Source organism: Bombina bombina, chromosome 3 (genome assembly GCF_027579735.1).
Source record: "Bombina bombina isolate aBomBom1 chromosome 3, aBomBom1.pri, whole genome shotgun sequence".
NCBI lineage: Eukaryota > Metazoa > Chordata > Amphibia > Anura > Bombinatoridae > Bombina > Bombina bombina.
The window spans coordinates 377,786,905-377,811,142 of NC_069501.1; the positions used below are offsets into that span (position 1 = coordinate 377,786,905).

At 35.7% G+C, this 24,238-nt stretch overlaps 1 protein-coding gene across 2 annotated transcripts in view; it reads left to right on the forward strand.

Annotated features, from left to right (window-relative positions):
* The window catches only part of LOC128653314 (leukocyte surface antigen CD53), a 111,474-nt gene extending 92,230 nt beyond the window's left edge, over positions 1 to 19,244 (forward strand). For both annotated transcript variants that reach the window (XM_053706527.1, XM_053706528.1), the window contains 3 exons: positions 12,498 to 12,599; positions 14,652 to 14,735; positions 18,742 to 19,244. In XM_053706527.1, coding sequence (XP_053562502.1) covers positions 12,498 to 12,599; positions 14,652 to 14,735; positions 18,742 to 18,816 — 261 coding nt within the window. In that variant the 3' untranslated portion in view covers positions 18,817 to 19,244. The remainder of the gene's footprint in view (positions 1 to 12,497; positions 12,600 to 14,651; positions 14,736 to 18,741) is intronic.
* Positions 19,245 to 24,238: the final 4,994 nt, after the last annotated feature.

Consider the following 24,238-nt stretch of genomic DNA (forward strand, 5'->3'; position numbering starts at 1 on the left):
AAATGAGAAAGCAGTGATTCAGATTGTGCACAAGCACAAAACTTAACAGATGACTTGTAATAAAAGCGCAGTGAGTGCATCAAAACCGCTTGACAATAAAAGTAAAAGGCACACTATGGGGCCTATTTATTAAAGTGCGAGCAGACATGATACGATGTAGCGTATCATGTCCGCCGCACATCGATAAATGCCGACAGCATACGCTGTCAGTATTTATCATTGCACAAGCAGTTCTTGTGAACTGCTTGTGCAATGCCGCCCCCTGCAGATGCTAGCAGGGGGTGTCAATCAGCCTGATCGTATAGGATCGGGCGGATTGAAGACCGCAGCCTTAGAGCAGGCAGACAAGTTATGGAGCAGCGGTCTTTAGACCACTGCTTCATAACTGCTGTTTCCGGCGAGCCTGAAGGAGCACTCGGAGCTTGATAATTCAGCCCCTATATATGAATTGTGTGCACTGAATATCATTTACAACCTGTAAGATTATTAAAGGGACATTAAACACTACAGATATTAATATAAATTGTTTAATTACATGTAGAAAACAACTTTGCAATATACTTTCATTATTTATTTTGTTCTCCTTTTCTGTGATTTGATTCTGATTCTGTTTCCAATACGTTAAACATGTAAGTGCAGACACAGCTATATTATACACAGTCATTGGTTGCACACTCTAGTAAGCCATTCATAACCAATCCTAATTGGCCTCAGCAGAAAAGGCAACCTAAGTTACAATATGGCAGTACCCACTGCTTTATGGATATTAACTTTACCCTTATTTTTTCAATATTTAAACAATTAATATCATTTTTAAAAATACATGTACAAATTATTCTATGGCTAATATTCGCTCTGAATATATCATTCAAGCAATGATTTATTTAGGGCTAGATTACAAGTAGAGCGCTAAATTATCTTGAGCCCGCAAATGGGCAAATTTGCCAATAAATAACCAGCCATTACAAGTGGCTGTTTGTTGCTACTGCGAACTAGCGGTAGCAATTAGCGTCCCGGAAATTAACCAGAGATCAGATCTCAGGTTAATTTTCTAAAAATGCCCCAAATGCCTTAAAAATAGAGGGCATTATAGTTATTTATTTAAATAAATATAGCATTTTCTTTTTTATTAAAAAAAAAACTGCACTAGGTAGTTTTGGGGATTTGAAGTTGGTGGCTGTGGGGTGAAAACAAACGGCACTAAAAAGTGCCTTTACATTGCAGTCTATGGGAACACATATTAACACATAAATATATATCTATATAATTATATACATATATATTTACAAATTGCTGTCATCGCTGTGCAACTTACCAACTGTGCTGTACGACTTCTCATGCAGTTTCTCACAGCATAAAAATGAGGCCACCATTTGTGCCTATGGAAGCGCATTCTTGTGAGCTTGCATTTGCATTGCTTTCAACTTGTAATACCAGCGCAAATTAGCGTGCGCTGATATTACTAAGTGGAGCGCTAATATCGCTTTCAAGAAAGCGATATTTAGAGCTCCACTTGTAATCTGGCCCTTAATTTTTTATGCCCCTTTAATCATTATTGATTGTACAAAATAATCCACCCCAAAAGTGCTCAATTAAATTCCCTTTGATAACAATTTATATATGGCTAGATTACGAGTTTTGTGGTACGGCTTTTAACACTGAAAAATTAGCCATTACGCTGGAATGGCCAGGAACGCATATTACGAGTCGCAGTGGTATATATATATACCGCAAGCATTTTAGCCTGTAATGCAACGTCCATTCTGCACTCAAAAAAATTATGTTTGAGTACGGGATTTTCATAGCGCCTGTATTAGAGGTTGTTCGGTCCGGCTAAAATGCTTGCGTTACAGCCTATACCGACACGATCCATACTGCCATCTGAGACCAGTAGTTATGGATTTTGCATAACAAAAATGTTTCTCAAAACTCATAACTAAATTGCTACAAAGTACACAAACACCCATAAACTACCTATCAACGCCTAAACCGCCACCCTCACGCATCGCAAACACTATATTAAAACTATTTACCCCTAATCTGCCGTCCACCCACATCGTGACTATTAAATAAAGTTATTACCCCTAATCTGCCGCCCACCCACATCGCCAACACTATTTAAATATATTAACCCCTAAACCACCGCTCCCCGACATAGCCGACACTAAATAAACCTATTAACCCCTAAACCACCAGCCACCCACATCGTAACTACTAAACTAAACCTATTAACCCCTAAACCGCCGGTCTCCCACATAGCAAAAACACTAAATTAAACTATTAACCCCTAAACCTAACACCCCTAACTTTAAATTAAAATTACAATATAACAATATTTAAATAAATAAAAACTAACCTGTGAAATAAAAAAAAAACTAACATTAAACTATAAATTAACCTAACATTACTATTCTAGTAAAAAAAAATACCAATTAAAAAACCTAAATTACAAATTAAAAAAAAACTAACACTACGAAAAAATTGAAAACCTAAATTACAAATTTAAAAAAAAATAATCCTACGAAAAAAAATCTAAAATTACAAAAAATAAACACTAAAATTACTAAAATGTCCGGACTTCAGGAACCGTGAGTAGATATTCTGAGGGTTAGTGTTAGGTATTTTTTTTTATTTTTTGGGGTGTGTTTTTTTCAGATTAGGGCTTTGGGCGAAGTGTAAAAGAGCAGAATGCACTTTTAAGGGCAGTGAAAAAGAGCTGAATGCTCTTTTAAGGGAAATACCCATACAAATGCCCCTTTAGGAGCAATGGGTAACTTAGGGGTTTTTTTTAGAGTTAGGTTTTTTATTTTGGGGGTTGGTTGGGTGGTGGGTTTTACTCTTGGGGGGACTTTGTATTTTTTGCCAGGTAAAAGAGCTGTTTAACTTAGGGCAATGCCCTACAAAAGGCCCTTTTAAGGACTATTGATAGTTTATTGTAGGTTAGGGGGTGTTTTTATTTTGCGGGGGCTTTTTTATTTTTATAGGGCTATTAGATTAGGTGTAATTGTTTTTATTTTTGATAATTTCGTTTATTATTTTTTGTAATCTTAGAGTTTTTTAATTTTTTCGTAATGTTAGGTTTTTTAAATTTGTAATTTACATTTTTAATTGGTAGTGTTTTTAATTTTATTAGAATAGTTATGTTAGGTTCATTTATAGTTTAAACTTAGATTTTTTTATTTCACAGGTAAGTTTTTATTTAGGTTTAGGGGTTAATAGTTTAATTTAGTGTTTTGCGGTGTGGAGGGGGCGGCGGTTTAGGGGTTAATAGCTTTATTTAGGTGTCGGCGATGTCGGGGAGCGGCGGAATAGGGTTTATAATTATATTTAGTGTCTGCGATGTCGGGGAGCGGCGGATTAGGGGTCAATAACTTTCATTAGTGTCGGAGATGTCGGGGAGCAGCGGACTAGGGTTTAATAATTATATTTAGTGTCAGCGATGTCGGGGAACACAGGATTAGGGGTTAATAACTTTAATTAGTGTTGACGATGTCGAGGAGCGGTGGATTAGGGGTTAATACTTTTTATTAGTGTCGGCGAAATAGGGGTTTATAACTTTTATTAGTGTCGGCGATGTCGGGAAAGGGGGATTAGAGGTGTTTAGACTTGGGGTTTATGTTAGGATGTTAGGTTTAAATGTAACTTTCTTTTCCCCATAGACATCAATGAGGTTGCGTTACAGCGATCGCCATTCCGCACTTGAGGTGTAATTTTTTTTTTCTAAAACTTTCTCCCCATTGATATCTATGGGTGAAAATGTGCAAAGGCACTTAAACTCAGCCATTGGCTTTTATGCGGTATGGAGCTTAACGTACCATAACGCACAGGGAGGCTTTTCAGTAACTCGTAATGGCAGCGCTATAGAGAGTGCAATACTGCAATTTTTTGGGCGTTAGTCTAGGTGATATTTAGATAAAAGGGCTATCAAAGTAGAGAGTGTAAGTATAATATTTAATTATTAGAAAATGTGATTAATGTATACTGCTATCAGTAAAGTTGACAAATGCAGAAGCACAATTTGCAGGAAAGTTATTTGAGTATAAATAGAACACAAGAGCTTTCACAATGATTAAGCACTTTAGACAAACTTCTCTTGAAACTGGGATGAGTCAAGTTAATTAACTGGAAACTTATGTATCTGACCTTAAAGGACCACTCAACACATAGAATAGCATCTATACTATAATTGCGTTTGTAATGTCCGTCGCCGTCGGCAGTTGCGCACTCATCCTCAATGGAATGTTGGCAGTGCATGGCAGCCAACAGAATGTTGGGTGTGCGCGCTGCCAAAATAATTCACCTGGATGCAGCTTCGCTGCATCCATGTGGATTCCGAAAATGACAGGGTGGTGAAAGAATCCACCGAAGGTGCCACCCTGCCATTTTTGGAAACCACCAGGATGTAGCGAAGGCAAACGGAGCATTACAAACCAAAAAACACTACCCGCACAAAGTATAACAAAAAAAACTAACCTCCCACACGAAGTATTAGCACATACACCGCAAACCCACACATCGCAAAATAATAAAGTAATTAACCCCTTAATCCCTTAACCGTCAACCACCCACATCGCAATAAACCTAATGACCCTATTAACCCCTAAACCACAAAACCCCCACATCGCAATAAACCTAATTACCCTATTAATCCCTAAACCGTAAAAAAATCCCCACATTGCAATAAGACCTCTGATTAATTTTTAAAATGTCCCCCAAATACAGTGTAGTATTAGGGGTTAAAGTGAGGGGGTCTAAGTGCCTTTACATTGTGGTCTAATGGGAACTGTGTGTTCTCTATAAATATATATGTATATGCTTATAAATTATTGTACCTCCATTGCAAATCAGTTTTATTGTCAAAATGTACTGTTTGCAATGAGCAAATCAAACAAAAGCAACTGAAATAGCTCAACACTAGGGATGGGCGAATGTTTCTAAAAATTCGAAATTTAAAATGAATTTTGATACATTCGTTCGAATTTCGAATGTTAATATAACATTCTAACATTCTATTTTCGAATTTTCATTTTCGAATTTTTCAATAAAATTCGAAAATATTTGTTCGAATAATAGAATGTTTAGCTATGTATTCATTCAATTTCGAAAATGTAATATTAGAATTCGAATGTGACATTCGAATTCGAATGTGACATTCATATTTGAAATAGTATTTCTAGTCTACAACTGTGTTTAATAAATGTAATATTCGAATTTGAATGCTACATTCGAATTCGAATGTCACATTCAAATTTGAAATAGTATTTCTAGTCTAATACTGTGTTTTAAAGTGAAGGTAAAGTTTTCATAACCAGCAATCGTTTTTATGTTCCTTTTACTAACCCAAATCCAGTCGCTATGTTTGTTTTTAAAAAATAATTATTTATTTTGTGATAATTTGAACTTTACTTTTCCTACCGTTCCCTGCATAGTCTCCTCCCATCCTCCATTTCTGTGTTTATGATACTCTGACGTATAGAGCGGTCCCACCCGCTCTATACGTGTCTAGTAAGCTCGTGCACATCGAGCATGGAACAACCGCACATGCGCATAATTTTGGACAGTGATCTTTGCGCATGCGTTAATCACGTCGGTTGTTTGTCTCTAATGCGCGCGCTTGGCAAATGCGAAGTGTAAGATCTTACGCATGCGCATATCCATCCAACTGATCATGACGCAATTTGACGGCCGCCTAACGGCCAAAGAATCAATTGGATGGCTGGACAACGTGATCGTTGTCTATAAAAAAAAAATATTACTCGGGTTGATTTTCGGAAAGCAGCAAACATAACAAGAATATAAAATATCGCTGCAAATATAAAGATTGGGAAATATTGATGAATTAAAGTTATATTGATTTAGCTTGATATATGTAATTACTTAAAATATAGCGTTTGACTTTACCTTCACTTTAAATGTTATATTCGATTTGAATGTGATATTCGATTTGAATGTGACATTCAAATTCGAAATAGTATTTCTAGTCTAATACTGTGTTTTATAAATGTAATATTCGAATTTGAATGTCACATTCTATTCGAAGGTGATATTCGATTCGAATGTGACATTCGAAATAGTGTTTCTAGTCTACAATTGTGTATTATTAATGTAATATTCGAATTCGAATGTGATATTCGAATGTCACATTCGAATTCGAATGTGACATTCGAATTTGAATGTGACATTCGAAAACTGTAAATAACATTCGAAAATCGATTTTTTTAGTGTATTCGTTCTTATTAACATTCTATTATGTAAATCGAATTTCTACAATAATATTCGTTCTAACATTCGAATTCGGATATAAACACATTCGCCCATCCCTACTCAACACAACGAATACTTTTAATGAATTCTGAAGTCTCAAAATGATTCGAACCCTTCATGGCAAGCATCTTTAGTACTTAGTAGAGCACCCTTTTGCTGTTATGACCTTCTGCATAACCAGACACCAGCTTCTGGCAGCGTTCCTGAGGAATCTTAGCCCATTCCTTATGAACAATGACCTCCAGTTCAGTAATATTCTTGGGTTTGAGTGCTGTGACCGTCTTCTTCAAATCTCACCAGACATTTTCTATGGGTTTCAAGTCAGGTGACTGTGTGACTGCCAATGTAGAATCTTCCAGGGCTTCCTCTGCAACCAAGCCTTGGTAGAACTTGAGGTATGTTTGGGATTATTGTCCTGTTGGAAGGTCCAATGGCGCCCAAGCTTCAAGTTCCTCACAGACAGCATAACTTTTTCTCCTAGGATTTCCTGATACTTCAATGAATCCATCTTGCCTTCCACATGCTGCAGGTTTCCAGTTCCAGTGGTTGCAAAGCAGCCCCAGAGCATCACTGAGCCAGCAAAAGGCAGAGTGTTCTTTTCAGCGTATGCTTCATTCTTTTTAGCTCCAGATATACAGCTGATCCATCAGGCTGAAAATTTCTAGTTTTGTTTAATCGCTCCACAGAACAGAATCCCAAAACTTCTGTGGCTTGTTTATGATTTTGAGCATAATGGAGCTGACTTTTCTTGTCCTTTTGGGTCAGTAGTGGTGTACGTCTTGGAGTTCTGGCATGGAAATCTTCTGGGTTTAGTAAGCGCCTTACTGTGCAAACTGAAACCTTCTTCTGAAGTCACTCAAGGGTTTTTTTCAACCTCCCTTTTTAGAAATCTGGTTGCAGCTTTAACTTTGAACTTGCAAACTATGCTTCCAACTGTGTCTCTAGGAACATTCAGTGCCGTCTCTATCGTTTCCTATACTGTTCCTTGTTTGTGAAGGGTGATGATCTCTTAACTTTTTGGACCATTCTTTTGACTTAGCCATATTTCTAATATGCAGTCAAACGTGACACTCAACAAACCCCTAGCCAGTTCAGGTATTTCATGTGTTCTGGCTCAAGCACACCAGGTGCAACTAATGAAGCCCTTGATTAGTTGCATCAGGTGTGCTTGAGACAACACCTGTTTTGCATATTTGTGCTGTTGTGAGGGATTCTATTTGGGGGGTTGAATAATTTTGAGACTGCAGAATGCATTAAAAGTTGCATTGTCAGTTGAATATCTAGCTATGCTTCACATGCACGTGCACAGAAAAATGTTCACTATACAACAGTGACAACTTTTATTAGAAGCATTTTGCCAGTACATGTATATTGCAAACATGTTTATATTTAAAGATGTAATTCATCTTTGTGCATTTAAATTTTAACCGGAATGTCCCTTTAAAATTACTTAAATGTTATAAATCTCTTAAACATCTTCACATTGCAGCTGAGGGCATTTCACAATTCTTTGCTAAAGACTTTTGTACTTAAAGGGATACTCCAGCTAAAATTGGAAACCACATGGGTGCATTTCGGTATTGAACAGAAGCAAATAAATGCATTAGCAAAAATGCTTCTAATAAAAGCTATAGCTGTTTCAAAAGTGTATTTAAGTATGCATCGTGCACCAGCATTTTAAACACAGAACTTGCTTAGAAAGCCTAAGGTGCTTGTACCATCTGGCAATGACTCAATTTGTTTATTGCTGACATGATACAATCCCCAATGATGATCTGAGCAGCTGCAGTATTTAAAATGTGGGTGCAGTGACAATATCTAGTTATGCTTCACATGCACGTGCAGAGAAAAATGTTAATACTAAAACAGTAATAACTTTTACTAGAAGTATTTTTGCTAATTAAATGTACATTGCAAATATGTTTCTATTCAAAGATGTGATTAATCTATGTGCAATTAAATTTTGACTGGAATTTCCCTTTAACGACTTTAACAGTCCAGCACTTCTGTGACTTACCCACAATGATTATTTTTATATATATATATACATTTAACCAACTCTAGTATTAATGCACGTCAAGAGCTTTTTGTAAAATATGACAGGAAGTAACATTAACCTTTATAGAAATAGAGAAGTATTTGAATATATTTGTTAGCCCAAGAGGTTTTCTCTTACCAGGTCTGCTTGATTTTCACCATTTTCCTTTACTTTTTTGGTTTCAAAAACTAGAAAGTGGAAACTCTAGCTAGCTAATGATTTACTGAATTGATGTTTTGTAGAACTTTTGAGTCTTAAGAAGGATTTTACTTCTAGCTAGATACTTCCATTTATCCTGAACATTTTCATTTTGTTCCTCTTTCTATCCATTTTGGTAAAAAATCTCTAGATCTGACTCATAAAAAAATATTTGTGGCCTAAATGATCTCATCTTACTAACCATTATGTTCATTAGTTTACATGCATACCATATACAAATTCTAATTATCTTTAAATAACGTCTGCAACCTCTCAGCTGCATTACTGGCAGTTAGATAAACACCTTTAGTTAGCCAATCGCAAGAGACAAATGTGTGCAGGCACCAATCAGCAGCTATTTCCCACTAGTGTGGGATATGTGAGTATTCTTTTTCAGCAAGGGATACCAAGAGAACGAAGCACATTTGAAAATAGAAGTGAATGTAAAAGTGTCTTAAAATGACATGATCTATATGAATCTTGCAAGATTAATTTTGACTTTCCTATCCCTTTAATGTTCCCCAAACCTAGAATTTTGTATATTTAAGTAATGCACACAAGCACCTGTTTTGGTCATTTCTATACAAGCTCTAGTACCTGACTATTAAAAAAATTGATTGTGATTGGAACTTGTGAACTTTAATATAAAAGTAAGGTACGGTACCTCGTGAGCTATGGTGTTTGATAAAAACTTTAGTAGTTTTACATTTCAATAATGTTGTAACATGCAGAAGAACACTGTTAGGACATAAGACATATTTATATTTCCTGTACGTAACGTAAGGCAATCCCAGCTATGATGTAAACTCAACCTCTTATGGTTGTACAGATTTTAAGGTTTATTACACATAAATAAACACTGTAGATTCATTTAACCATTGTGTTAGTACAGAATACAAGACCGACAATTATATGGATTGACGTTAATAACAAGAAAAAGACACAATAAAAACAAAATACAAAAAAAAGTTCAATTCAGCAAATGCATTTTTTTTCTTTACTATTTGGACATAGCAATTGTTTTGCAGTTTTCCATAACACAGAAAGAAGGTTCTTGGTCCGTCAAAGATACAGGTGATATTTGTATGCTATCTACAACAGCAGAGATTTGCTTGTGCTAAGACCAAGTACAAAAAGGCAGTTTTAATTCTATAATTATCCAATGTACTTTGTAGACTTTTACATTCTCCATTTTAAAGTTAGAGATTTTTATCAGCATTAAAATTTAGAGGTAGATTTACAAGATCAGCACAATATTTAGATTTGCTATAAACTCTACTACATGAGATAATATGCCTCAGTACAAATTTTAATGAAAAGTGGTAATACATATCCATGAAAAAATGACAAAATGTCCATTGTATTAACTCAAAAAGTACTGAAAACATACACTTAATATTTTCTGGGTTCCTTGTGACTGTCGATTTGAACTAAACTGCTAAATGTGTTAAGCCATTTTTCCCCCCACAAACCAGCATTTAATATTTAAAGAGAAAGTAAAGTCAGAATTAAACTTTAATGATTCAGACAGATCATGCCATTTTAAACTTTTCAATGTATTTCCAATTTCTAATTTAATATGTACTCTTGGTATCCTTTATTGAAAGCAAACTTAGTAGGCTCAGGTCCAGCAATTTACTGCTGGGAACTTGCTGGTGATTGGTGGCTGCACATATATGTCTCTTGTCATGGCTCATCAGATGTGCTCTTTCAACAATGGATACCAAGAGAATGAAGCAAATTTAATAATCAAAATGAACTGGAAAGTTGTTTTAAATTCTATGCTCTATCTGAATTTTGAAACAAAAATTTGGGATTCATGTCTCTTTAATGCTACTTTGAACTTTGACTGTTTGCGTTGACCAATTTAATATTGTTAGATCAACTACTTATTGCTGCTCCCGCTATCTTTCTCAAGAGGTTGTTTTCTGAAATTATATTTATATATTGAAAGAAAGAATTTGAAACTGCTTCGTTTTAAATTGCCTTTCTCTCAAAACTAATGAATATGTGCAAGATAACTTGTCTCTCAGCAATCTTATTTTATAAACGACATCCTATATTTCATCCTGATATCATAGCTAGGTCTTTTGTCCAGCAGAATGGCTCATCAAGAGATTTGTCCTGCAAGCTCAGAGTCACGATAACAGTGACCAGATCTTGCTTGCTGTCTTTTCATTTCAAGGGACATTGATTCCAATCACAGTCCAGTGAGAAACAGTTATTTGTAACATGAGTGCAGTTTTTAGAAGAGAATGGGAGCCCTGACACATTGCTGCTATATGTCTGTTTAGCCTTATTATGCTTATGATTAAATGCTACCTGGAAGACATTTATTGGTGTGCTGTACTTTCCTTTGGATATTGCTCTGTGGACTTACTTTGCTGTTATGGTATAAATACACTCTAAGTGCATTATACATATTATACATACTTTACAGCATTATAAATACTTTACAGCATTAAAAATGGGATTGTAAAATTTGTTCATGCTTACTAATAACAGAGCCATAAGAAGGTAATGGGAGGTACTTGGAGAACAGAAGGAAACTAAAGAGTATTTCCTCTACATGGTATCACTGTTGTAAAATTGTCCTTCCAAAGGTTGATATGATGAATTTTAACATGAGATGAATTGTTAACAAATGCCATAAGGCTGGTTTCTAAATGTATTTAATGATTTGTATTTGGGTAATTTCCAAAGCTTGAGTGTTCTAAACATTATATAAAACAGTCTACAATTAGTTCTTCTGGGTGTGCCATATGAAGTATTCTTGGCTGCTCAAAAGGTTCATAATTTCAAAATAGCAAATATTTTTTAATCACCGGTACATGTAAGCTTTGTTCTGTAAACACGGTTTACTTGTGTGTTTTTCTTTTATTTCTGTATTTATTTATTTTGTAAGCGAAGGTCTCTGGTATAATTATCAACACTATATATTTCAGGAGGGTTTTTCATTTACAGTCCCTATCACCCACTAACATTCTAGATTTAGAAAATGTCTAAACTATAGCACATGTGATGCAATCACTGCTTACTATTCATTCATTAGAGCAGTGTTTCTCAAATCCAGTCCTTAAGTAACCCTAACAGGCCAGATTTTCATGATATCTTAACTAGAGCACAGGTGCAATAATCAGAAGTCCAGTATCCCTAGTTATTAACCTACTCTTATCCATCAGCTGATTATTTTACCTGTGCGCTAGTCAAGATATCATGAAAATCTGACCTATTAGGGTACCTGAGCACTGGAGTTAAGAAACATAGGGTTAGAGCATGTAATTGTATCACTATTAACCCTGCAAATCTATGTGTTTAACCTCATGGATACATAGTTGGCTCGTGCAACTAGAGCTGCTGATTAGTCCGCATCAGTTTCTGTTTGGGAGTCGGGACAAGCAATTTCCTGTGTCTCCCAAGTGGTACTTTACCTATATGTTTAATGCCTTTGTGGGGGTTAAACACATAGATTTGCAGGGTCAATAGTGATACAACTACATGATCTAACAAATGAGAGCATGTATTTTTAACACAATAATGGCCCTTTAATGAGACAAACTCCTTTTGATTTTTTGTAAAAAAACAACAACTATGTTTATCTAACATTCCCTAGGAAGAATAAAAATCAAATTCTATAACCTAGATTTTCATAAATCTGCACATTATTTAAACCAGTTATGTGATGCGCAGCATTTAAAGGTTGCAGAATTTGCTCCGTCCTTGGCCTCTCTATAGATTATGAGGACACAAACATAATTACAAAAAAGCAAGAGGTATTTATTAACCCTTTAATGAAAGTGATAGTGGATCTTAGAATTCAAACTGAAGAATCCTGCGTTATAATCTATATTTAGATTTATTCAAAGCCTTTATTTAAGACACCAGCGAAAGAGAAAGATATAAGCCAGTGCAGTATTTGTTATTGAATTATTTGTTGTGAAACTTCATATAATATGCAGAATTTATATTTATTTATTTATTGTATATGTCTTTCCAGTTGAAATGTTGTGGAATCAATGGAACCCAAGACTGGCAGCCTACAGTTCCCCTATCCTGTTGTAAGGTTGAAAACTGTGCAGACAAACAATATTATGAAATAGTAAGTGTTACAGCTTGTTAGCTCATATATTATATTTCCTCACATATGCCCCACAGTAAGATCTAAATTGTCGTACAGACATGCAATACTAAGCCATGTTTGCACCCATTATGGGTAAATTACAGGTGGTGCGTGATCCATAGCGCATGGTGCCTTATCTTGCACTTTGTCTCATGCTAAGAATAAGTTTAACTGGAGCATATAAAAATGTCTTAAACTATTAGTATTAGCAAAGTAATTGTGCTTATATTACATATTACTTAAAGGGACAGTCTACACCTTAGTCATCTTAAAGTCTTACCTTAGCTTAAGCTGCAAATATCATCCTGCAGTCCTTTCTATATAATGCAGCAGGATCATTAAAAAAGTTATTTTAAAATTAATATTGTTTCTGGCCACTTTGAAATTGCTGCCAAGCTCCACCCACTGATGACATCATGATCCAGGCTACATCTAGGCTCTCTGCTGAATAGCATTGACAGTCTGTTGAATCCACCTAGTGAGTCTTTTGTGATTACACACCATATGCAGCCCAGATTGTGATGTCATCAGTAGGCGGAGCGAGGCAGCCATTTCAAAGTGGGCAGAAACAATATTCATTTTAAAATAACTTTTTTACTGTTCCTGCTGCATGATATAGAAAGGGGTGTAGGAGGCTATTTGCATCTTAATCTTAGCTAAGACTTTAAGATGACTAAGATGTAGACTGTCCCTTTAAGTGGTGAGTATTGAGTGCAATCCAAAATACCACTGAAAAATAATTTTTGAGACCTATACTAAACCATTTTTTTATTAATATATATATATATATATATATATATATATATATATATTAATATTATAGCACAAAACTACATGAAGAACTCCACTACTTGCACACCATTCGCTTAGTGCTCAAACAATATCCATTATGAATTTTACTGCATGCCCCCATCGAATTATATGAGGGATTTAGCGCACCTGTGCTATTTGTCATGCAGATGTTAGCGCACCCTAGACTATCGCTAGAGCACTTTAAAAATAATTTTTGACTTGTAATATGAGAGCAAAAATAGAAGCTCTATTGTTTGCACGAGTGAGGTTAACACACAATAGAGGTAATATTTGTAGCTCTACTTGTAATCTAGACCTATAGGGCTCCGTTTAAGAAGCTGCTCATGCAACTTTGAAATTCCTTCGGCTGCAGGCTTGCATGAGTGAGCCCGAAGTCAGTAGTTAAGCAGCGGTCTGGTGACTTCTTAACCAACTACACCAACTCTGAAGTGGCATACTCAATCCCCCCCAGACTCTAAAACGGGTGAATGAGAGCCCCAGCAGCCAATCACACATGAGTAGGGGGCAGCGTTGCTGCCCACTAGCCTTAATGACAGGTGAACATGAAGATGTATCCCAAAAAGTTTGTGAATATAACATTGTTGTTTTTTTCTAAAACACTCTGACATTACCTGTTTTTCTATTGGATGACATTAGAAAACATCACCAAACAAATAAAGATGCTATCCACCTGTTCAATTAAAACATTAATAATTAGCATTTTACACTAATAGAAATAAGCACATCAACAACCCAACAAATACACATTCCCGCTATATTATTAATGCCCCTGTTCAAATCCCTTAAAAAGACGTTTGCACATGTAGTATTGGAGCTCAAGAGATTAATTGCACACATAACTTATTAACACTTCTAAAATGGATCAATCATGATATAGGCCCTTCAACCTCAATGGCAAATTTTTTGTCATAAATCATGCACATTTTGGATTATGACAATGGAAAATTAACAATGCAGATAATAAGTGTGTGTTATTTTCAGAAGTGAACAATTCATTAGCTTTAATGGTATTAATGGCACCAGAATTTTGGGATTGTGAGCACTGGAAAAACAAACTGACAATACCATTTGAAATTCAGAAATTGTTATCTGTCAAAATCAAGCACATTATAGTGATCAACCCCAAAGCTTGAAGTTTGCCATTTGCTTACAACTAAATTGTTGCTGTTTTTATCAGTTTACTGTATTAATTAATACATTTGTACTTTTTTTTCTCAGGGCTGCTCTGAAGCAATTAGAAAATGGTTTGAAAACAATTTTCTTTATGTGGGAATAATTACAATTTGCATTTCAGTTATTGAGGTAAGACTAGTCATTTATTTATGTGTTTAATTTAACCCCCAAATATCACCTGCAAATTTAAACTGCATACATCTCACAATAACCATTTAGTGTTTCTTACTGACCTCTATTGGTCAGACAGTAAATTACATGCAAAATGATATTCATCCCTTTTAGGGTCAACAATAGAGAAATGTCTGCAAAAAAGTGCAAGCAACTCTTAATACAACAAAATACATAGATATAAAGCTATTCAAAATATTTACAATTATAAAAATATATTAAAAAATAGAAGTCTGCACAAATAAGTGCTAATCATAAACTATTTTTTTTTATTTTATGGATCAAATTATTTGATCAACGCTCATTTTGTGAAGAAAAAAATAATCTGTTGCCACCTGTCTCAATTTAGGGATATGATCAGTCACATGAATGGTAACATAATTTAGTCCCACAAACTTATTACCTCCCATACATGCTCTTACAAAATGGTTTCTTAAAGCAACATCAAAGTGCAAAAAGAAAAAGCTCTATTATATTAGAGCATTTTATTATTGCACTATTGATTGTATCTACTGATGTGTTTAATCCATGGACAGGGATTAAACACATAGTTAAAGTAAGCTAAACACTACTGGACCTAGCTGAACATATCTGGTAAGCCAGTGACAAGAGACATATGTATGTAGCCACCAATCACAAGCTAGCTACAAGTAGTGAACTGCTGCTCCCTAAAACTACCTAGGTATGCTTTTCATTAAAGGATACCAAATGAAGTGAATTTAAAATTACCATAAAATAACATGCTCTGGCTGAATCATGGGAGTTTAAAATGACTTTAATTTTCTCTGTAAAGTCTTAACTCTATTAAAAGATGAAATATGAGGTGATTTAAATTGCACTATATCTGGATTGTATCTTGTACGTAAACTAGTTTTTAAAGAAGCTCAGTTCAACCATATCTATAAACCTGATTGGCATGTGTAATATGTTGACTGCATTCAGTCTTCTCATTATAGCTGTGTTTGCCATCCTTATGTAATATTCCTGGGAACGTATAACAGTTTTAAAATTCCACACAAGATGACTTCCAGTGGGTGGCTCTAGAAGATGGCAGTGAGCTTGTGTAGCTCTGAAGAAATCTTCTTCTAATCTCTGCTATACTGCCATCGTCCTATGCCATCTGCATCTCCCTTGAAAGATAAGCTGTCTGGGAATCTCAAGCAGATAGAAGCACTTTCATCTTTTCTTCCCCGGAAGGCACTTTACTAGGCCATTTGGCGTTTTGCCGTGTTTCTTACCGCCACATTGTGCTTAGCTCCATTTTACTCATCAACCTTAAGAAATGGAGAGGCACATAACTAAAAAATCAGGCTGCGACAAAGACATTCTTGCTGAATTAAAGGCCACTTTCAAGCCTAAGCTGACCCGACTCTTATCATCCTGTACTGAGCTATGCAAAATAGCAAAGATGAAGGAACGGCCTCCCCGACTTAGGGAGCTCGTTTCCAACAGACATGCCCCTACCTTAAAAAGTATGGCTAACAATACCACACGCCACTTATGGGGAACAGTCGGCTGCCTTAAGACCCCTGCTCCCCCACAGAACAGACCAGCGGCAGGAATATCGGAGATCAGAGCAACTCCCTCCTGCCTGGACCTGTCAGAATCTGCCACGGAACTACTTCTTGATTCAAAGAAGTATTTACTGAATCCTTATACGTCTATGCAGGCGTCTACCTCAGCTGTGGACATGGATCTAAGCCTAAGTTTAGTAAAGAAGACTGCATACGACACCTCTTTTCCTGTAATAGAGGCAGAAAAACCCCACAGCTCTCAACCCGTTACATTTGGAGATCGACATATGCATGCAGTGAGGATGGCACGGCTGTGGGACTAGTCGTCAACCCTGGAGCAGTTACAATAATTGTCACAGTGGTATTGGATCGCAGCAACAAGATACGAGGTCCAAGCACGTAGAAATCATTCGGCCGCTGTCACTACAAGACAAGTTTTCCTGAGCTCCTATGTGGCAACGTATCAACTCGAAGAGCAAGAATACTGGCAATCCGGATGTTCAACACATTTGCTGTTTGCAGCTGATTACAATCCTAGCCCCCACGTGGAGGACAATTCATGGGACGTGCATTGGAAAAGGGGCATTGGCTGGTTGGTGGTATAAGCAAAGCCACAACGGGTCAACTTATTCATATGTGTTGACGATCTGACCCCCTGTAATAGAGGCACCATATAACTCACTTTGGTATGTGGTGGTATTGTTTTGATCGCCATTCAGCCTTAGCCCTGTTGGCTGATTGTTTTGTTTAATAGTGTTTCTGGCTTGTTGTTGTGGCGGTTTTGACGAGTCCCTCAGACATCCCTGTAACAGTTTACTCCATCTACTCTACAAACAGACATTGGATGATTTATGATGAACTTTGTCTATCTGTACTTTTTCTTATCATTGACCATGTACTTGTTTTTTTTTTGTTTTATGAAGGTAGATACACCTCTGTCAAATTGTATCTCATATAATGATTCTACATAATGTAATATCTTTATACTTTAACTACTGCATCATGCGCCCTTGATTAGAGCCCACCCTCATGCCATGCAATGTTCCTGTTCCATGTTTTGTTTTTTTGGCATAGTTTCAGATTCTCTATAAATAAGTAATGCATATCTATTCACAATGCCATATATTAATCTTGGTATAGTAGGGATGAGGGGAAAACATCTTTGCATCTGCTTTTACAAGAACTTCAAAGAACTCAGTGTATAGAATGTAGAGGATAGGGTATTTTTAGATTCTAGCTAGGTATTACATGATAGGGAACTAAACTACTGGATAGTTTATATCTTAAACTCCTTTATGTCGGAATTACTCTGATGTGGCACCGGGAATATAGTCTGGAATGTATACCTCTTTGGGTCTACTTTGCTAATTACATACAAGTTCCATATACTTCTATTTCTGACATTGTATTACCCAGGGATACTCTCAGTAATTGGGCTTGGATTTGTCTACTACACTTTCTAACCCTGATGCACTACCTTTAGTTAAACCTGACCACTTTTGCCAGCCTTGTAGATATTTTGACTCCTATATTTTGACTCTATATATGGGCCCATGGAGGTAGTAGTTTTTAAATTAAATTAAACCACATTAATTTAGGGAATTCAATTCATCAAGCTACGTGCGTCACTGGTCGGCTCATGATTCTGATAATCATTGGGATCGAGTGAAGATTGTGAGGATACATAAATCGCAGGCAGTCAACATATCACTACAATACGGTACGGACCGTGGCTTAGTAGATCTTAACCTTATAACTCTCTCCCACTTAGTTGGCTGCTAACCGTTCAAATACCTAAGGGTCATTTTCCTCAAGAATACCATAGATGTCTATAAACTCTGTCACAAACTGTGGGAATGGTTGGAATGCTATGATGCCAGTGAAGTTTTGTTTTGTTGTGTGCTGGGTTGTATGCTATGTGTTATGTTGTTTGTTTATGTTTTGTGTTTAATAAAAAAAAAAACAACTAAGAGGTGTAGGTGCAATATGAGATGATACGCAACTAATTGCTATAACCCTCAATGCAAGGATTGTCCCATATTATAACATTGCTCTTATTTCAAACTTGTAGATTTCATATGTAAGGTAGAAGTTGTCATTTTGCTTTATATCTAAGGATAGCAACTGTGACACTACTGATATTGTATTGATATTCAATGTGTTGTGCTCATTTCATAATATAAATTGTAAGGTTGCTGTAACTCTACCTGGCAATATCTGTACTTAATTAATTGTACCTGTGTTTCTTTAATAAAAAGAATAAAAAAAAAAATTCACACAATTTCACCACTCTAAGCTAATCAAAGCCTTTGGAAAAAAAAGTAATAATTTGTATTCATAGTCTATGAACTTTATGTTGCTGTAAACACATGAATTACATTTTTTTGTAAGTATTTCTTCCAAGCTTTATCTATATTTTTTTGGTATAATGTTTTTTTTTTCTTTTGCAGGTGTTAGGAATGTCGTTTGCATTAACACTATACTGCTACATTTCCAAGGGAGGAGGCTCACTGAGTAGATTCTGAAGAAAACCTAAGTTTATTACTCTAAGCAGCAAGATGAACTGATAAGCCAGACAAGTCATATGCAGAAGTCTAACATAGGAAAACTGCTTAGGGAAATAATGAATGCAATTCAGCATCTATATATATATATTTATCTTGGTTTGAGATATTAATTGTATTATTGAATTTTGCAGTAAGCTTTATCTAAATGTCTGTGTGTTTAATAGCAAAAATATTAGTTTTTAAAGTTCCTAATTTTAATTTTAACATTTTCATATTGTACAGTTATATAACAAAATATATAGATATTTGTTTATCACTTAAAATGTTTCCTGTATTTGTAGAATTTGTGCATACACTCATACATTATCATCAGCTCAAGAGTGCAACCTACATTGTAAATGTATCAGTTGTCTGTGACAATGTTATAAAATATCTTAAATTTTAAATATGTAGTATATGCATTATTGCTGGCAACAAATATAGCTACTAACATTTAATGTCATATATATAGAGATAATTGAGATTGTCATATATACAGCTAGATTATGAGTGGCGTGCTAACTGTGGCGCACAAGCAATATCATTTTTTTTGTGTTTCTGCGCACAACGGAAATAGCACGTATATAACGAGTTGAAAGTAAATGTGTTTTCTTGAACACAATTAAATTTAAGGTGCGTTGGGTTAGTGTGACTTCGGAGCTCGCATATAGGGTAGGGAAAGAGAAAAAGTTGCATAAAACACAACATAAATACATGTAAAATTATAGTTACACTCATAAAAACACTGTGGTAAAAATTAGTTAAAAAAAATATAAGGATCTAAAAGATAAATGGTATAAGGTGTTTGAAAAAAAAGGGTTGCAAAGGGCTTTAATAAATATATACTGTATATATATATAAGTGGAAACAGCGCTGGTACTGAGATAGATAAGATATGCAACCAGAAGTAAACACCACAGACTGTGTATATTACTTAAATATTATACAGACCAAAAAAAATGAGTTTATACATCACCACTGATCAAAAGGATATATAATATTCTATAATTACAATGGGTAAATCCAGTTCACAGGTATAAATGTCTCTCAATGTCCTTGGACCAGTTCCACTGGATAACCATGTAGTGCAGCTCAGTCCCCAATAAGATTTACCTCCAAAAGAGGATCCTCCAGATAAAATCTAAAAAACAAAAAGGACAAGCGCACAGGGGGTGCTCCTAGTGCAATATGTCGTAACTCCTTATCACATATAGGTGAGGGATAAAAACGCACTCACGTGATTTTACCTCAACCGTTATGAGGTATGGTTTTAGCACAGGTAACAAGATGGTCTCTACCGGCACTTCTCCTGAGTCCTGGAGCGTCTGAATCCTGGTTTTCTGTAGTGATTCAATAGCAGTGTTATCTGTTGTAGTGTGATTTCTCCAGTCAGGGTGTTTCTGGGCTACTATAGTGACGATATATATATATATATATATATATATATATATAAATAGTACACAATCTGTCTTTTATTCGTTTAGTTTATTTAAACATAAAAATACCCGTATGAAGGTATAATGACACATATACATGAACAAGCTAAAAAAGAATAAATAAAGAGTAAAAAGCTACAGCTAGAGATGCAGTCAAATAAAAACTAATAGTACTTCAAAAACTACTGTTGCTGGGATGGCGCGAGCTGGTCGGCACTAAATGTGTATTATGCACATAACAGCTGATCTGCTATTTCACTGAAAGCAAACAGTGTTTAGGGTGAAAGGTGTTTTTATCCCTCACCTCTATGCGATAAGGAGTTACGTCATATTGCACTAGGAGCACCCCCTGTGCGCTTGTCCTTCTTTATATATATATATATATATATATATATATATATATATATATATATATATATATAGTCTTTATAGCATGGCCTAGTACTCACGGTAACCTTTGAACCACCGGGGTGCACATCAAAGAGATCCTGCATAATTCACAGATCCAACATATCGCAAAAAGGAAGGCACTCACCGGGTTTAATAAGGATAAAGTTTTATTCCTTATGAAGTAACGTTTCAGAGTTTTACCTCCGTTTTCAAACTTTATCCTTATTAAACCCGGCGAGTGCCTTCCTTTTTGCGATATATATATATATATATATATATATATATATATATATATATATATAAAGACTTCAAGATATAAACAGCACCAAGCCGGGAGACTATAATGAGACAGGGGAACAATAGAAGAGAGCCCATCAATGGGTAAAAAGGACTTTGTGACTTCAAATGCCACAAACAAAACATTCTTGAAATTAGTGGAGGATCTGCATGATTTAGATTTAACCCCTTCCCATTATAAAAGCAATATACTCAATGAAGAATGGGATGCAATTGATAAACTAAAAGAAAATAAGAACATAATACTGAAATCGACGGATAAGGGCGGCAGTATTGTGTTGATGAATTACAGCTCATACCAATTTGAGGTATTGAGACAGCTTGGTGATTCTAATAATTATATAGTACTATCAAGGAACCCCACACCTGAATACAAACGAGAACTTGACACTATATTATATATGGGGGTTAACAATTATTGGATCACAGAGAAGAAAAGGGACTAAATGACCACCAATTACCCAAAAGTCCTGGCCTTTTATATTTTGTCTAAGATAGACAAGTCCCTGGAGTCACCTTGAGGGAGATCCATCATTTCAGCGATGGAATCCCTAAACCAGCCGGTGGCTAAATTTATTGATGAACATTTACAGTCCCTCATTAAGAACATTTCTTCATACATTAAGGAATCTAATCAATTTATTAACATCCTAAAACACTGGAGGAAGGGAATAAAGATTGGTTTATGGTTACCATGGACATTTCAAACTTAAATACATGTATCCCACATGATGCAGGCATACAGGCAGTGAGGGATATCCTTATAGGAAGGGAGGGGTTTAAGAGACCCCTGTTGAATTTTTGATGTTGCTGCTACATTTTGTACTGCATAAGAATTATTTTATGTTTGAAAAGGGAATATACTTACAACAAACCGGAACAGCCATGGGTTCCAAATAAGCCCCAAGTTATGCGAATATATTCATGCATGACTATGAACAGAAACACATACTAAATAACCCTCTGTTCAAAACCATAGGATGTTGTTATAAAAGATTTATAGATTATGTATTTTTTATTTGGAAGGGCAGTGAGGATCAGTTAATTGAATTTGTAGATATGTTAAATCACATTGACTTCCCAATTAGGTTTGTTGCTAATTGGGATAAAAATTCAATACCATTTTCGGATGTTGAAATTTACAAGGGAAAAGATAGGTTAGAAACTAAACTGTTTCGATAACCTACAGATAGGAACACACTGGTACATTGCAATAGCTTTCATTCTAGACATTAAATAAAATCAATGCCAAAAGCACAAATGTTGAGGGCTGTTAGGCTGACTTCAGAGAAAGATGAAGTGGATCAGATGGTAAATCAATTAGAGCAGCGATTTAGGAACAGGGGTTACCCTTCAAAAATATTGAGGGAAGTGAGAGATAATGTACTTGGACTGGGGGTCACTGGTCCCATGACTAAAAAAGATGGTACACAAACTGAAGGAGATGTTATACAGGACAAGAGATTATACTTTGTTACTGACTATACAGTTGACACATGGAAACTAAGAAAGGAAGTATTTAATATTTGCAGGATTTTACAGGCAGTTGATACATTACAGAGCTATGTAAAGGAATAACCATTTTTTTCTTATAAAAGGGGTAAAAGTCTTAGGGACATCCTGGTACAGGCTGACCCAGTGGATAAATATGAAGGGATTCCTTATTATAAAGTTTAACAGCAGTTACTTCTCTGAGCTTTCCCTATTATGGCACTGGCACAATTCTGGACACCCATTTACCCCTTGTACATCAGACTTGTATTTTGGTAACTTCTTCTTTTATAACAGATACTCTCCAAGTCACTATATGAGTAGTCTTAATTTTTATAAATCCATTTGTTATATAGCTGTTGCTATCTCTGTCATATGAACCTAATATAGTTGAATTCAGAGTACTTCACTAGCTATTTACTTCACGAGTTAACAACTATATACCATACAGCTGAGACTTCCAAGCTCTAACAGTAATTCTTCACTACCTAATACTTGCCAAATACTTTCTGTATATATAGACACGTCAGTGGCCTGCTATATAACAAGTGTAAACATATCTTTAAAGAAATATACGGCATTGATACACTCATATGACACTCTAGTTTATGTAATAAAACTTTATCTTAATGGGTACAGGTTTGATATAGCTTGTTAAAAATATTGCATCTTCTGTCTGTCCAAATCCTCCTAAATCTCCTTCTGGGGTACTCATTATAACCTTGTGCTAGTTCTGATTAAGCTATTATATATAGTGACAGTTATTCACCTTTTGTTTGCTCTTAGTTATATATTGCAGTATAAATCAGATTAATTATAATAACCATTTTGACTTATAGTCTATTTTGTGTATCAAAATCCAAGAATTATATATCTCATTTTCCATATATCAGTTTTGCTGAACTCCCATACTAATCAAGCAAGCTTGGTGAGGTTTAAGAGCGACCTTTACTGTCAGTGGGAGAATCTTAGAGGGACACTGAACCCCAATTTTTTCTTTCGTGATTCAGATAGAGTATGCAATTTTAAGCAACTTTCTAATTTACTCCTATTATCAAATTGTCTTCATTCTCTTGGTATCTTTATTTGAAAAGCAAGACTGTAAGTTTAGATGCCGGCCCATTTTTGGTGAACAAACTCGGTTGTTCTTGCTGATTGGTGGATAAATTCTCCCACCAAATAACAAGTGCTGTCCAGTGTCTAAACCAAAAATTGTCTGGCTCCTTAGCTTAGATGCCTTCTTTTTCAAATTTACGGCTAGATTTAGAGTTTTGTCGGTAAGGACCAGCGTAGCTAATGCCGGCTTTTTTCTGGCCGCACCATAAAAATAACTCTGGTATTGAGAGTCCACATAAAGGCTGCGTTAGGCTCCAAAAAAGGAGCGTAGAGCATATTTAACGCAGCTTCAACTCTCGATACCAGAGTTGCTTACGGACGCGGCCAGCCTCAAAAAAGTGCTCGTGCACGATTCCCCCATAGGAAACAATGGGGCTGTTTGAGCTGAAAAAAAACCTAACACCTGCAAAAAAGCCGCGTTCAGCTCCTAACGCAGCCCCATTGTTTGCTATGGGGAAACACTTCCTACGTCTGCACCTAACACCCTAACATGTACCCCGAGTCTAAACACCCCTAGCCTTACACTTATTAACCCCTAATCTGCCTCCCCCGCTATCGCTGACCCCTGCATATTATTTTTAACCCCTAATCTGCCGCTCCGTAAACCGCTGCTACTTACATTATCCTTATGTACCCCTAATCTGCTGCCCCTAAAACCGCCGACCCCTATA